This window comes from Chionomys nivalis, chromosome 14 (genome assembly GCF_950005125.1).
Source record: "Chionomys nivalis chromosome 14, mChiNiv1.1, whole genome shotgun sequence".
NCBI lineage: Eukaryota > Metazoa > Chordata > Mammalia > Rodentia > Cricetidae > Chionomys > Chionomys nivalis.
In genome coordinates, this window is record NC_080099.1 from 66007492 (window position 1) to 66019538 (window position 12047).

The window sequence follows — 12047 nt, forward strand, 5'->3', positions numbered from 1 at the left end:
ACCCGTTAAACCATTAATCCCTGAGTGGATTAATAGAGCCGTGAGGGCCAGGCCCTCTTGACCCAGGCTTCTCCTAAAGGTCTCCTCTCTCAAGTGCCATTAATATATCACTTTAGGGATTAAGTCTCTAGCACATAAAATTTGGAGGAGTCATTCAAACCATAGCCTCTATTGATGACATATTTTGGCTTCTGAATGTTTAAATATTTAATACTTAGAACTTAAACAGTAAACTCTATGAAAGTTGAATCTGTGAGAATATACAGGAATACAGATTTTTTTTCCCCATAAAAATAGAAAAATAATCAAAAGAGACTGGCTTGGAGAATTGTTCAGAAAGTGTGTGCTCTGGAGTCAGAGAGATCTAGGAGGAGCTATTTAAGCCCTCTGGATTTCCACTCGTGCATGACACAGGAACCAGCTTCATGTACCAGTAAGAAAAAAATTAGTGTTCCAAGCTCAGACCCTCAACAAACACTCCCTAAGTATAAACCTGGAACCATGCGCACGCACACACACACACACAAACATACACCAAACCTACTCAAGTTAGATTTTTATAGAATTGTTAATTTTCACTTATAGAAAAGAAAGAATGCTAAAGCTAACTTCAGGGAAGGAGCAGAAGAGAGATACGACAGCAAAGTGGCGCCTCAATGTTAGAGGAGGCTGGTTTTATTCCAAGAGTTGCTGACAGACTTAGACAGAGTAACAATGCAGGGCCGAGACTCTTCTACCAGTAGGAATGTTGCCCCATCTCTGCCTCGTGGCTCACAGGATGGAGGAGCTGGATACAGTGTTTCTGGGTTCCCTGTTCTTCTCTACCACAGTTCTCACTGGCAGGCTAGAAGCATCCCCAGCATTAAGTTGAAGAAATGGAACAAACTCATCCCAGGGCTTCTTTAAATATTCAGAAAAACCCATGTGCCCCTATCAGTTAAATTAAGCTTTTCTAAGAAAAAGTAAGTCAATTAGTTCAAAATGTGGGTTAGTGCTTCTGGGTATTTAAAAGGGTTTTTTTTTCTTTTTTAGTTCATTAGAAACACAGCCACAGGGCAGGTACATACCAAACTCCTCCTCACATCCTGTGAGGAGCCACCAAACACCTTGACCAGTTTCTGTGATCTAGAGCTTCAGTGCTGGACCTTAAACTATCTCAGAGCTTGGAATGGATCATTAATATTTAGCCCTTTTATTTCATATCCTGTATCTTCAGATTCACTATCCACAGTCACTAAGAGGTGCCTGACAAGGCTACCGAGACAGGAGGTTCCCGTCTCCATTTAGGAATGCTTTGTGAACTTTTGTCAATGAAGTCAGGCCTCTGGGAAATTATGAGATACCATTGTGGAATATGCGTTGAACACAAGCTTCAGAACCATTTTGTCCAAATGGCCTAAACTCAATGAACCAAACAAAACTAAACAGAAATAAAACAAGATATTTCTTAAGAAAATGGCTTTCTGGAAGTGATTTCTTGACCAAAGACTATGAACTTTTTCATGACTTGTGGTCACCTTAAGAAGCTGTCCTTCTTTGATAATGACAAAAAAACATGAAAAAAGTTTTATATCAACATTGAAAATAAGATATTATTTTTAATTTCATTCTTTATTTTGTTTTGATCTCACTAGTTCAATAAGCTTTTTGAATATAGCAAACAGTTCCAGAAATATTTTATATACTGAGACGATTATAAATAACCCCATTACTCAAAAGCATTTATTACATGACATTAATGAATATCATTAGCTCTTCTTCCACTTTAATTAGTATTGTGATGAAATGAAAATATATATTACTTAATAACAGTACTGATGGATGCTTCTGTGAACTCCAAAGATACATGGCTAGAAGAGAAGGAAATGACTCTTCTTGTTAATAATAGGTTTGACTATCTTTACATTTGAATTCTTTATTGGCCAAGTGACATTTTATTATCAGGATATTATAATAAAGAAAGACAACACATTTTCAGATTCCACAAACACATGCTTTGCTTACAGAAAACCATTTTCCTCTTGTACGTTGTTCCTTTAAAAAATACCTAGGAAACTGGTCCAGAATTATAATCACCTGGTAGTAATTAGAATCTAAACATTCTACTCCTGTCAATCACTATGTTAAGTTTACTGTGACCTGTTTTTCTGGCATAGAATGTAAGACAAAATATGCAATATTCTACCTTGCCCCCCAAGATGCTCACTGAAGAGTCCAAGACTTAAGTAGAGTGTTTTACGGGCTAATCTGGTTGTGTGCGTGAGCATTCCTTTCGTCTCCAAACTCCTCTAAAGCACAAAAGTGTCTTTACTTCCAATAAACTAGAAAAATAGAACCGATGTCTGGCAAAGATTATGCCATGTCTTAGCCTGTTTATACCATACTCAAAGTCCAGGACCCTGGCCTAGCAGCCTCCTGCCTTCCAAATCCCCAAGTCAAAGGCACAGAAATTTAAATGGTAAGGAATTATTTCCTTAAGAAGAGTGAACAGTGTGTGCATGCATGTGTGTGAGAGAGAGAAAGACAGACAGAGACAGAGAGAGACAGAGAGTGTGTGTGTGTGTGTGTGTGTGTGGAGAGAGAGAGAGAGTATGTGTGTGAGAGAGAGAATGTGTGTGAGAAAGTGTGTGTGTGTGTGTGTGTGTGTGAGAGAGAGAGAGAGAGAGAGAGAGAGAGAGAGAGAGAGAGCGCTTATTGTTTGTTTACTTAGAGGCTGAAAGTGGTCAAGGAGTTTGGTCATGTGCTTTGGAACCAGTCAGCCTACCCTTGTGAGGTCTGGAAGACCTGAGTCACATGGTTTAACTTGTATTTTAAACGTTTCTGCAGTGCTGGGAATCAAACTGCAGGCCTCTTGCCTGCCAAGCTGGTTCTCTTTCACACCACAGCCTACAGCAGAACCTTAAAAACTGTTCGGCCTTGCTTTTCTTCTGTATAAAGAAATCTTGGAGTTTTAATAGCCCAGAGCTAACGGTTCAGCCTTGTGGGCTCAGCATGTCTGTCATTCCGAAATTTGAGAGGTTGAATGAAGCAAGAGGATCTTGAGTTTGGGGCCAACCTGCGCTACATCATGAGTCCCTGTCTCAAAACTCAAAACGACAACAACGAAACAAAATGACCAATGGTTAAATGTGTACGATTGCTTCAGATACCATGTTAAATGTGTGCGATTGCTTCAGATACCATGTTAAATGTGTGCGATTGCTTCAGATACCATGTTAAATGTGTACGATTGCTTCAGATACCATGTTAAATGTGTACGATTGCTTCAGATACCATGTTAAATGTGTACTGTTGCTTCAGATACCATGTTAAATGTGTACGATTGCTTCAGATACCATGTTAAATGTGTACTGTTGCTTCAGATACCATGTTAAATGTGTGCGATTGCTTCAGATACCATGTTAAATGTGTGCGATTGCTTCAGATACCATGTTAAATGTGTGCGATTGCTTCAGATACCATGTTAAATGTGTGCGATTGCTTCAGATACCATGTTAAATGTGTGCGATTTGCTTCAGATACCATGTTAAATGCTTGGACAGATACCAACATATTTAATTTTCAAAAAAACAATCAAAAGTTGGGTCCCAGAACACAGAACAGGGAGAGTAAGAAAATAGAAAGACCTGGACAGGCTCTAAAGCTACAGAGAAACCCTGTCTCAACAAACAAACAAACAGACAAACAAGCACCTGAGAAGGCGAAGTGGGGTCCATCCCCCCAACAACCTGGGTTCAGTTACACTGCACCCCTGTAGTCAGTGTCTGCTCTCTCCCTACACGTGAGAGCCTGGACAGTTGTGTTTACTATATGCCAGGGACCTTGCTAAAACATTGGGGGATTAAATGGAGCCCGCAGTCCTAAGCCGTTTGTCCGTTCAGAGTCATTTCTGTTCCACTTTTAGAGTTAGATTACAGGAGTTCGAATTTCATCTGAGTTCAAAAACATTACTCAAGATGGTCTTCGCTTGCATGCAACAGAATTAATAGTAAATCTTTTAAAAGACGTGTCAAAATAGCTTCGATTTAAATTCATATTTAACATCAAAAGCACTTTATGAATCTTTAAGTAATCGAATCAAGAGAGCATGTTTTTTTTCTTTTGATTTGTTTTTTTAAAGTGATTTAACTAAATGCCTTTTCTGGCCTCTGCCCAAGAGCCCACAAAATCCTGAGGGTTTACATGTAAATCCTCTCCAACTCACCTCTCATAACACACAGACACCTCCATTCCTGAGACCTCTCTTTAAAGAGTCCACAATAACTGGCTCCCCTGGGTCAGAGGAGGTGGCCCCTTTCTCTACTGCTGCAGCAAATTACAATTTTTCCACCAGAGAAAACCGTGGTGATGGACACATTAGCCCAATGCAGTCATTGGGTTCTCTTTAACTCCGGGAGCTGGTGTTGTCTAAGCATCCTTTTTTGTCCTTCTTTTGAACTGTAGAATATCATTCATGCTATTTTAGATTTTTCATGTTAAAAAACTGATAAATATAAGATTTAACTAAATATAACCCATTTGTTTATGTGTTCATTCGTTTGTAATAAATGGCTGGAGAGCTTGCCCTGCCCTGGACAGCATACTGAGACTTTAGGTGTATTGGGTTAGTAGAAGAAGCAAGGTAGCTCAAAGGCACTGAGAAAAGTTCCTAACAGATGAATCTCAAGACTGGATGCTATATCTGAGTCATTGGGAACATGTTGATGGCATTTGGAAGAGGTTGCCTGGTGGTTTTCTTAAAAGGCCCTTCTAACTGATATTGACAACAAAATTATGAAAATCTAAAATGGGAACCCAAGGTTTATAGATCAGGTGTGTGTGAATGTAGGGGGCTGTGCGTGGAGGATTTCCGCCCCCAAATAACCTTGTCTCTACTTTCTGAGATGGGAAACACAGAGACATGCGTGGTACTTTCTGGTAATGTTGGCAGAGATAGCTCATGTGGTCAAGGCTTCTTGTGGAAGCTGCACAGACCTTCAGGTGGCTTATGATTCTAGCACTTGGGTGACCGTAGCCAAAGCTCCACCTTGAACCAGATTGCTGTTTGTAACAGAGAAAGCACATCCTGCACAGTTTTAAGTGGTGAGCGGAATAGACTTCCTGATGTGGAGTCAGGTGGAGCTTAGAAAACAGACAGGCTAAACAAGTAATATTGCCTCTACAAAAATCATACAGCATTTTTTAATTTTTTTCGATTTCAAATTGAGTTTATGGAACCACATTATGTAAAAGATTATTTAATAAACCTGGAATTGAACTCTTTTATGAGTTCAACTACAATTTCATGTTATTGGGTTTTAAAAACTAAGCAACTCTCCTCCCTTATCTTTGTTTCCTTTGATGGAAGCAGTGGGGAAAGATCACATATTTCTCCTTGTTTGTTTTGTTTGGCCTTTCTGCCTGGTAACTATGTTGGTTACCAACCTGACGAGATCTTTTCAGTATTTGATGAAGTATTCTTATAGGTATTAAATTTTGGTAGTCAGGCAGAAGCTGATGCTATGCGAGAAGTTGGTTGAACAGTCCTGCGACAATCAGGCCAAAGCATACTTTCCAAGGTGTGTTTTTCATCCCTAGTTTAAGTTCGGGTCCTGCTCGTCGTTCGCATAAGGTCGAGGCTGTTCCTGAAACTGCTGTTTCTCCAAGTCCGTTAAAAAGTTATTCGTGCCTGGGTGGCATTTCATCCTCTTCAGCCCTGCCATTCCCCACCTCCATCGCCTGGCTTTTGCCAGTAGGGACTTGCCCTGGGGGGTATTTTGTCCTGGGAACACAAAACTATTTTCTTTTCTGGAAATACGTTGACGTCAACTGGAAGCTGTTTTTGGTTGCTTTGTTTCCCCGGAGCGTCCAATCCAGCATACTGCCTCCGGCAAACTGCTAGCAATTGGAAGCAGCTCCCCCAGAGGAGAGTGGAGCCGGTGTCTGCGTGGGTGCTGGTTGGGGAGTGGCTGTAGCCTAGCCGGTCTGCTGCAAAAGTGTGGGGGGGAGGGGGAGGAGAAGACCTGAAGAACTACTCCCCGCCCCCCGTGGGCCCCAGCTTGGAGCTGGATCCTCAGGCAGAGGTCGGAGCTTGGGTGCACACTCATTTCGTGGTGCTTTTAAGAATTCAAGGTAGTTAAGTGATTTGCCCAACTGAGTTTTCAGCACTGCAGCAAGTCTCAGAGAATCCAAAACCTGACCGCATGCTGGGACCAAAGGCCCGCTCTCCGGAAGTGGCGGTGTGCGACTATCAAGTGCCGCTCATAAGCTGAGCTCTGGGTCAATGAACTTAGCTGCCCACTGCTTAAAGTTCTAGGAAGCTAATACATCTCGCTACATATTTCCAGTGGCGAAGACAGAGAACAGAACGCGGTGACAAATCCGACCACATCTCTACTACCACCTGGGGAAGGATTCCCCAGAAGTCCATCCCAAAGATCCTCGACTCCTTGGACAGATGTAGGCTGCCTGTGATGAGAGGGCGCGTGGGCGTGGGCGTGTGTGTGTGTGTGTGTGTGTGTGTGTTTCCCCAAGGAGCTGAAGGAAACCTGAGAGACAGGGACTTGTTACAACTTGTTTCACACCTGGCATGACTTCCCCAACGCTCTGCGGTGTCCATGGCTAAGGAGGCTCTTGCAGGGCGACGAAAGATGGCTGCAGAAAAACTGCTGTCACCTCCCTCCTTAGATGCCCACGCGGCCCGGACTTAACCTTTCTTTCTTCTTACTTAATATTCCTTGTAAATTACAATTTGATGGATGGTTTCTATTGAGGCACAAAATGATAAACGCCCTGGGAAAAAAAAAAGATAGGCAACAGGGAAATAGAGAATAGTTGAGACAAATTCCCCATAGCTCTAATTGAGACTTAGAGGCAAATTCCAATGACGCACGCAAGGACCCAGTGAGGCTGCCTCCAGGAGGTCCTGCCTGGCACATCGGTACTCTACTGGGATCTGGCTCCCTTGGTTCTTTATGGTCTTGAGTCTCAGACATCGCTGGAGAGAGCCTGGGGACACTTGGGCTTCCCACGGAGTTGGAGAAAGTTAGGATGAAGATCATCTCTGGACACTACCCTGGCTATTGCCACCAAAGAACAGTTAAAGGGTGGCAGTAAGGTGCTGTTCCCCACCACCACCAGGAGCCTAGGTGCACCGGAGGCAGGAGTTTGGCTGGAAGTGGGATTGTATTTCCTATGGGAAAGAGGGACCCGGCGAGCTCTTCGGCGGCTGTCTTTCCAGTTTCCGAGGTGCCCGCCCCCACGCGCCGGAGGCAGCGTAGCCCAGGGGGCGAATGCTGGGCAGCTTGCGAACTTAAAAGTGAGAGCGCGCTCAAGATCGGATTTGCCAGAATTGTGGGAGAGTGGGGTCTACCCAAAGCCCAACTTCACTTTTTCCAACAGCTCGCTTTCCCGCTTGTCCTTTAGGGATCCGCGCTGCTTTAGTGCCAACCTGGCACCCCTTGCCCCGGTGTGTTGTGTCATTTTGCTCTGGGGCAGGAAGGATAGTGGCCCGAATGGGTGGCGAGTGGGTCCCTGGGGTCCCGGAAAGCTCCTCTTCCCACGTCTCCCCTCCCACCAACACCTCCCAGTCTTTCCTTCTCGCACTTTCCCGGGGCTGGCTAGACCGGCGCGGACTTGCCCCAGACCTTTGGGGAGCGCCCCAGGTCTTTAATGACAGCTTAAAAGTGGCAGTTGGAAAAGTCTAAACAGATGAGGCTGACGTGGGGCGTGTTCCGCTCCTTAGCAAGAGTCGGGATGGGAGCTGGGAGCCGCGCTGCTGGCCCCAGGCCCCTGCGCCTCGCCGCCAGCAAGTAGGTGGGGGAGCCGCCGCGGCCGCCAGCCCCATCCCGCTCCCAAGCCTCGCCCGCTGCGCCCTGGCCGCGGGCACAGAGAGGGTGCAGGGCCTCGCGGAGCCTCCTCCACCCAGCTCATTAACCTGCCTGCTCCGGGCGGTCCGGACACCGGCTTCTCGCTGCAGCACCCGCGGCCAGCACACTGCCGCAGCTGCCGGGATCCCCCGACTCCGGGGGGCAATGAGGGGGCGGTGGAGGGGGCACTGCTCCTCCGGCATTACCTAGAGAAGCGACACCGCCCCGCCCTGCCGTCGGCCCTCCCTCGCGCCCGCCCGGGCCCGCGCACCGGCTCCGCTAGAGGGTAAGTTGGGAGTGTTTCGCCCCCACCGACAGCTCTCCCTCCCTTTCCTATTTTCTCCCCCAAAGTTTTCCTAGAAGTGGGAATCGGGATGAGGGAGTAAGAAGGTCCGGGTGGCCTTCCTCTTTTACCCTCTCTTGGCCACAGTTACCCCCCACTTCGTCTCCCGGGCATCTCCTCGCCCCTCCCGAGTAGCGCTCCGGAATGACAATTGGAGCGCGGCTCCTTTAAGAGCCCGGCTTTGCCTCCCGGTAGCTGAAGGTCATTAAACACAAAAGCTCACAGCGCTGCGGTCCAATATAGCGCATGCGCCCTGCCCGAGGACTGGCAGGGAGACGGCAATATGGCGAGAATGCCTGGCAGCGGGGACTGTAACACCAGCGCGGGCGGCAGCGCCGCCGCAGCGGCAGAGAACAATGGGGAGCGGGGCGAGGGCGAGCGCGGTGCTGGGGGCCGCGGACGCCGCCGCGGACGCCCGCACTACTGCAGCGCGGGCGAGGAGGAGGAAGAGGAGGAGGAGGAGGACGAGATCCAGGAGGTGCAGATAACGGGGGACGAGGAGGAGGACGGAGGTGGGGGGCTGGAGGAGGACGAGGAGGAGGAAGAGGAGGAGATGGGGATGGACTGGGAAGAGCCCCTGGAGCCGGAGGACTCGGCCGGGGAGGAGCTGGAGCCCGAGCCGGTCCATATGATCCATATGGACCAGAGCGCCGCGCTGGAACCCGAGGCGCCGCCGCGTCTGCTGGCTCCCCGGGCCCGCGCGGGGCCGCCGGGGGACAGCGCGGAGCTGGACCCCGACGTGCTGCAGCGCCCCGAGCGGGCCCGGCTGAGCGAGAACACCCGGCTGGCTACCCGCTACGCCGTGCGCATCTTCCGGGAGTACCTGAGCGAAAAGGCTCAGAGCCCGGACTTCGAGACCATGGACAAGGGGGCGCTGTGTCGCGTGCTGCGCTCCTTCTACGCCGAGGCCCGTTCTAAGAGCGGCCAGCTCTACAGCAAGTCCTCGCTCATCAGCATCCGCAGCTCCCTCAACCGCTACCTCAACGAGCCCCCGTACTGTCGCACGCTCGACCTCACCAAGGACCCCGAGTTGCGCAGCGCCAACCTGACTCTAGCCGCAGTCATCCGCAAGCTCGAGGAGCAGGGCGCGGGGCCGGTGGTGCAGAAGCAAGCCATCACGCGCGCCGACCTGCGCAAGCTCTACACCTCCAGCGTCTTCAGCACCAACACGCCCTTTGGGCTGCTCAACAAGGTCTGGTTCGAGACCTGCATGTACTTCTGCACGCGCGGCCGCGAAAACCAGCGCGAGCTGGAGGAGGACTCCTTCGGGCTGGCCATGGACGAGGACGGTCGCAAGTTCGTATACTTCAAGTCGCTCGGGCCTTACCACAAGTCGCGCTCCTCGTCCTGGAGTAAGAAGCGAGCCGAAAGCAGCGACGAAGAGAACTTGCCGCGCATGTACGAAACCGGCACCGAGTTCTGTCCCTATGCCAGCTTTGTCAAGTACCTGTCGAAGCGCAATCCCCTCTGTAAGGCATTCTTCCAGCGGCCACGGGACCACTGCAGCGAGGGCGATGTGACCTGGTACGAGAACAAAGCCATAGGCAAGAACTTGCTGGGCACCAGGATGCAGATGCTCTCCAAGGCAGCCAAGCTGTCCAAGACCTACACTAATCACTGCATCGGCGCGGTGTCCATCGCCACGCTCAACAGCATCGCGGGCATCGGGACCAAGCTAGGCTCCCCGGCCCCACAGGGCTGCTATACCGAATCTCTGAACGGGTCAGCTCGTCATCACTCCCACCATCCCCCCACCCATCCTTCCCACCACCACCGCCCCCAGCCGCCCTCGCTGGGGAACACTTATATCCTCCCCAAAGACACCCAGGTCGGGCCCGACGTGAAATCCGAAGCTGCGCCCAAGCGCGCACTGTACGAGTCAGTGTTTGGGTCCGGGGAAATCTGCGGCCCTTCTTCCCCCAAAAGACTTTGTATCCGTCCTTCCTCGGAACCTGTGGATGCGGTGGTGGTGGTTTCCGTGAAACACGACCCCCTGCCTCTTCTTCCAGAAGTCAATGGGCACCGAAGCACCAATTCTCCCACCATAGTTTCACCTGCTATTGTTTCCCCCACCCAGGTAACCAAACCAAAGTCTATGCATGAAATATTTGTTACACTTTAGGACTAACTTTTGTGCTCCCGTCAGTTGAGGGGGGGATTCTTTTTTAAGTAGTTGTTATACTGCACTGGGTTTGATACATTCCCTAGAAATGTAACTCTTCGTGTTTTGGGGGAAACTCTAGCTCTAACCTTAAAAGATGCCAGGGGGCCTTAGCTTCCAAGTCTCTGCAGCAAAGTAACAAATTAACGCTAGAAACCTCAGAGTTCTTAGAACAAAAGGTTTAAGCTCATTCTTGAAGTGCCTCTCCATGATGCCTGAGTTTTATAAAGGAAGGATGCCAGAGTGCAGAATGGAGTTAGTTATCTTAAGTAAATTGGAATGAAGTTACTTTTAAAATGCTCCATTACATACTCGCCATAACTTCTAAAGGTAGAAAAATACGCTTCTAAATTATTAAAAGGAAAACATGCCAATTTCACTTCCTGTACATTGCTTTTGTTGTTGTTAAAAAAAAAAAAAGGGGCGGAGATGCAGCGGCAGACAGTGGAGTGCCTGTTTATTCTTTTAACATGCAGCCGCGTGTACCGTGACCTTTGGGGTGTCGTTCCCATTAGTGTTGTTAACAATCCTCAGATGGGAAAGTGATGGCTGAGCTAAGGACATGATACACAGATGTGCAGCTGTGACGTGCCAAGCTGGCTGTGGGCACTGAAACAGGTTTATTCATCCCTAGCCTGTAGAGGCTCACTATCTGGGGCCCAAACAAGGAGGGGGGGGTGGGAAGGAATCCGCTCAGAGTAAGTGGACAGCCGGACAAGGATAAAACTTGGACAAATCAGTTCACCTGTCTGGGCTTTAGGTATTGTTGTTGAACCTGAAAGAAACCCACAGCAAAATTCCTTAATCGGTGACAGCAGTGTGCACAGAGATGGCCTGCACACAGAGATGGCCTGCGTGCTAGAGAGTCTTTCCCCTGCTGCTGTGCCTGGAGAAGCCTGCTCACCAGACTGTTAGGGTTATGTTCCTGTCTTGGATGCTTCTCCAGAAGGCAGACATGGGAGCTCTCTTGTGACCCCCTTTGTTGGCAGGAGTCACAGGAAGTTTTTACCTTCTTGACACCCCACCCCCCACCCACCCACACATGCTATCAGCAGAAATAGGAGAAATAGTGAGGCCCATCACTACCTCTGTGCTCTTTCTCCAAAGTGGAAATTCCAGTTCTGGACAAGCTGACCCTTTCAGAGGCTTAGGCATGCCTCAAGGCGGCCAGGAGGGCTGCGAGTGGCAGTAAAAACATCCTTGGCTTCTAAACCCACAGAGCCTGCGGCTGTGTGTCCTGTGTGTCTCTCTCTGTGCAGTTTATTCTATCGGGAGTCATTTAAAAGAATTTTAAGGATGGAGAGTCGAATTGGAGTTTACTTTTTCTTTGAAAGCAAAACAAAAATGTTCACATTCTTCTAATAAATACCCTTCAAGTGCCCTGGGTTAAAAATCACACCTGTTTAAGAGTGTTAACACCAATAATGTATATTAAATATGTATGTATGCCGGACAGTAATGACATGGCCAGTTCTGGATATTGGTGTCATGTGGGTGTGTGACTGAAGGGTCCATAACAGGTTTTTTTTTTTGTTTTGTTTTGTTTTTCTTCTTCTTTCCTGGCTTTTGTTTTTAGCATACCTTCTACCCCATCACTGTGTTTACCCCAGTGAACCAAACCAGCCTAGAAAACTTTATACTGAGACTTCTTTTATTCTCAAGTCACTGTCAGGCAACTCCCAAGTTAAATGGAGAT

The 12047-nt window shown here is 48.2% G+C and overlaps 1 protein-coding gene across 4 annotated transcripts in view; it reads left to right on the forward strand.

Annotated features, from left to right (window-relative positions):
* Kctd1 (potassium channel tetramerization domain containing 1) overlaps positions 1 to 12047 on the forward strand; it is a 206379-nt gene that overhangs the window by 93526 nt on the left and 100806 nt on the right. The window contains exon 1 of one of the 4 annotated variants that reach the window (XM_057789336.1): positions 7664 to 8133. The exons of 1 other annotated variant lie outside the window; for it this stretch is intronic. Coding sequence is in view for 2 of the 3 variants with exons in the window: in XM_057789333.1 (XP_057645316.1) it covers positions 8474 to 10267 (1794 nt within the window). In the remaining variant the exon portion in view is untranslated. Of the gene's footprint in view, positions 1 to 7663; positions 8134 to 8253; positions 10268 to 12047 lie in introns of those variants that run through there. 2 more of the 4 variants (XM_057789333.1, XM_057789334.1) reach the window with 2 other exon arrangements.